Genomic DNA, 4,352 nt, shown 5'->3' with positions numbered 1-4,352 from the left:
CCACATGGCATAGTTGGTTAGCCGTCCTTCCCGCGTAGCTTAATGGTTTTAATGCCTTCCTTTTCCGGCGCTCTCTGAGTTGTCCTAAACTGGGACTAGTCCGTGTATCTGCCAACAACCATATGACCGGGTGCCCCTAGCCGCTTCTAGTAGAAGCTAGGAGTGGAGTACCCTAATTGAACCAAGCAAGTAGCTGGCGCGTTGCATTGCCCTTGCTTTGGCACCAGCTGTGACATAGTAGGAGGAAGAGAAGTTGAAGAGAAGCTTCCGATGCCGTGTGGCCGTGTCCTTCGCTCCCACCCACGCTCATACTGCGTCCGTACATCTGATCTGGTCCTTCAGTTCGGCGGACGGATGTAAGCAGCCGTATCATCATCGTCGCATGATTGTTTCGATCGACCCTCCCCTGTTGGCACATGCGTGAAGATGGATGAGTAGAATGTATGCCTCTGACCTCTCTCTCTCTCTCTCTCTCTCTCTCTCTCTCTCTCTCTCTCACACACACACACACACACACACACACACACACACACATAATATTCCCAGGTGTTTTATACGCTGGAAAATTTCGTCCTTTTTTTCACTTTTCTAGAATACAAACAAATGAGCGTATCGTTTGTATACTAAAGAAGGATTTGGGTGTGTTCAAAAAAAAGAAGGATTGGGGTAAAGAGCCCATCCACATGCAGTGTTACAATAAGGGAACACTCTACCATCCACCGCACAGGATGGTGGATTTTGTTGTAGTACCTCCATAGCTAGCCGGGACCAATCCTAGATCGTACTAGGACGACATTGAGAGCAGAAACAGTCCGGCCCTAGCATTCAAATTCGTAAGATCGATACGGCAGTATACATGCGTCGTGGTTGTGGAACTGGTACGGTGGTACTGATGATCTTGGCCGCTGACCGTGCCGGTGTACTTCGGCCGGACCATGTATATGTAGATTAAATTACCTCTTGTTCTTTTGTCCAATCTTTTCTCCGGTAATAATGCTCAGCTACCTTGAATGCATGCATGCATATATATGAGACTCCATACTTCTATATATCATGCTCATGATCATTCCCAAACGGCCTCTCCTAGTGTCTCCTCCACAAATCATGTCCTCTCGATCGGACACCCCGAAATTAATGGTGAAACAGTGGCCTCGTCCACAAGTTAGGTACTCGGGCCTCGGTTGTCTTGTAACAGCAGCCAGTCTCCTTCATCCTTTATCTCCCCGGTCCCTTTAGTGAAACCTCAAGGAAGGTGAGCTGATCTGCTAAAGTCAAGAATTCCAGGCCACTTTAGCAGCAGGATACAAAGGTGCACCTCACTCTACTCAAACTTCACCGGTATACCTTTTGTTCTTCAAAACATATATCGTCCGTCCGACTACTAGACTACTCTAATTGATAATACCTACATACTGTATATCACAATTTTCCGCATCGAAAAGGGCTGCAATATACATGTCAACGATGTCGTCGTCCCAACTCTGATGTGGAGATGGAGCAGAGCGGTAGCTCATGGGCACGACATTATCATGCATGGACGGGTACATGGAGCCAACTATATATAGACGCGTGTTGTATCCGTCCCACATTGCGTCGCAACTGCACCGACCGGAACGGCATGCATTACAGACGGAGGGCGCAGGCAGGCAGGCAGGCAGGTGTGAGCAGTTGATGCGCGAGCGCGAGCGCGCGCGCGAAAGGGACTTGCAACAGAAAGTTCTTAGCTGCTACGGCTACCATACATGCATCCACTATTCTCTTCACCATCTACCACTACCACTCTAGCTGCTACTACTAGCTCAAAAGGTATACTTTTTGTCATTGTGTGTGAGCCACCGACGTTACCTTGTAGTTGCAGGAGTATTCAATTTCAAGCTGGAGTCGAGTAGCTACCGAGTCGATCATGCCGGCATTTGGTACCAAACCGTCCATCGATCCACCAACCATTACTAGTATCGTAGTCCTAGCTAGTCGTAGCACATGCTCCAAGAATAATCAAGTCTGAACAAGCAAGCTAACCTTGTACGTTCTATCTAATCTATCGAGCTGGGTTCAGAATTATGAAGCAACCATGTATCCAGTCAATGCATGCATGCTGAGGTCACCCAGATTTCAAGTTAGCCGTGGCGACTTTGCGTGTGCCTTTCTTTCCGCAAAGACGTGCGGTGCCGGTGCGTGACTTGGAAGGATCGATACCAGGGTCTCCACTTTAAAGTCAAAATCATAAGGTGCACATGCTGCCGTGCAGAAATTCGTGGCTAGAGGCCGACCGAGAAGAGAAGATAATCGCTCAAATGGATGTATCTAGCACTAAAATAGTGTTAGATACATCCACTTGAGCGACAAGTAATTCTTTTTTTTTACGGAAAACTTGAGCGACAAGTAATTCAGAACGGAGGGAGTACATACTAGTACTAGCTACGTCACCATCTATCAGCATGTACGTACGTAAGTGTACTGCGCGGTGGCGTGCCCGGGTTTGCATTGCAGCCAAGCGTCCAATTGAGCCACCTACGCACCTAGTCCAAGCTGCTAACTGTTAATTGGTCCACTAGATATATCACTCTCGCTGATTAAGCAGCAGGGCACACCCGTACACTGATTAGGCAGCAGGATTACGTGCGTGATCAGCTAGCTAGCTAGCTAGCTCTGATCGCTCTCCAACGGAACACTTTCAGCCAAAAGGCGAGACGATCCGAGAGAAAAGCCCGCATCTCTCGACCACGAACTACCGCGATCAATCGGAAGAAAAGGAAAAATGAACTTCACGCGCTTCACTTTCGTTGTTACTAAAGTGAAGCGCGTGTTAACTCTTAAACCTGCAGCTTGAGAGACACTGCTCACTTCATATCCCGAAAAACAAAATAAAATTTGTACCGAGAAAAATTAAAGAGAGATATATATGCACTTGACGTTTACTCCATCGATCAATTTCCCTTCCACTCCAAGCTAGCTAGCTAGGCTCCAACACCAACCAACCGAATTCTCAAGAAGAAGAACAAGAAAAGCTGCAATTGAAGAAGCTTCAGTTGTAGGTACTTTTTTCTTCATTCCTTTCTTTAACCAACCGATCGATCAACAAGTCAAAAATAAGAGACTAATTAAAATGAAGCAAGAAAGAAACTAGAGAGAGAGAGAGAGAGAGAGAGAGAGAGAAAAGCAAATCAATCGATTCCATCCCCTGAATTTGGATTTGGACACATGCATGAATATGGATCGGTGGAGGTCCAAGAACCGATGATGCATGCATGAATTGATCAGACGTCGACGGCGCAGGCGGCGGCCTGCTGGAACCGGAAGTAGTCGGGGCCGCCGCCGGTGGTGGCGCCGTAGCTGCCCTTGCCCTCGTTCACCCTGATGAGGGCCGGGCAGTTGACGCGGAGGTGGTAGTGGCCGGAGATCCAGGTGCCCACCTTCCAGCGCACAAAGCCGTCCACCTTGACGTCCACCAGCACGTACCCGGCCGTCTCGTCCTGCGCCAGCGCCACGGCGAGCACCGGCGGGAGCACGACGCTGTCCATGGACCTCAGATACGGCGACCACACGGACTGGTCCCGGTGGCCCTGGTAGGCGACGGGGAGCCGGGTGGGCACGGTGATGGCCACGCCCTTGTACTGCGCGTACATGTCCGCCTCGTCGTAGTAGACGCCGACGCGGTCGTTGGGGTTGCGGGCGGCCACGGTGGCCTGCATGGTGGTGAAGAGGTAGGCGGAGGTGGGCGGCGTGACGTTGAGGCAGAGCACCGCCAGGTCCTGCAGGTAGAAGCGGGGCTTGTGGGGGCGGAGCACCAGGTAGACGATGAGGATGACGAAGAGGGCGAGGAGGAGGAGGGCCAGCAGCGCGCCGCAGCACTTGCGGTAGAGCCGCCGGCGGTGGCACTCGCAGCCGCCGCCCTTGTGCCCGCCGCAGTCCTTCACCGCCATGGACTGGATGGCCGGCCGGTCGCCCCAGCAGCTGCGCGTGGTGATCGGTGCTGGCTGGCTGCGCGAGGCTAGCTGCGGGTGATTGGTCAGGTGAGGAGGTGTGAGGCTGTGATTCGAGGATGTGTGGGAGCTGGCTAGGAGAGGGGAGAAGAAATGGCACTTGGGGACGAGGTGGGTTATATATCGGTGCGGCGGAGGCAGCGGCAGAACGGAGGTTGGGGATTGATTGGGGGGTCAGGAGGAGGAGCAGAGGATCAGCGTTGGTCAGTGTGCGGAAACTACTGCCGCAGCTGTACTTGTGCAGACTGCAGAGCGTGTGGGTCACAGTGGGTGCTGTTAATTACCTGGTAGTACTTGAAGTTTCTTTTCATCCATGTTAGTAGTTGATACGCCACTGTCATCAGAGTGATTAGCAGTGGAACCGTAGGC

The 4,352-nt window shown here is 51.4% G+C and overlaps 1 protein-coding gene across 1 annotated transcript; it reads right to left on the bottom strand.

Annotated features, from left to right (window-relative positions):
• Positions 1 to 2,899: 2,899 nt before the first annotated feature.
• LOC119366478 (NDR1/HIN1-like protein 12) lies at positions 2,900 to 4,151 on the bottom strand. The gene has a single exon (XM_037632220.1). The coding sequence runs from the start codon at positions 3,921 to 3,923 to the stop codon at positions 3,258 to 3,260; it is 666 nt and encodes a 221-aa protein (XP_037488117.1). The 5' UTR covers positions 3,924 to 4,151; the 3' UTR covers positions 2,900 to 3,257.
• Positions 4,152 to 4,352: the final 201 nt, after the last annotated feature.

Source organism: Triticum dicoccoides, chromosome 2B (assembly GCF_002162155.2).
Source record: "Triticum dicoccoides isolate Atlit2015 ecotype Zavitan chromosome 2B, WEW_v2.0, whole genome shotgun sequence".
NCBI lineage: Eukaryota > Viridiplantae > Streptophyta > Magnoliopsida > Poales > Poaceae > Triticum > Triticum dicoccoides.
Note: the sequence above shows the minus strand (reverse complement) of the source record. Positions and strands in the feature narration are given on the sequence as shown.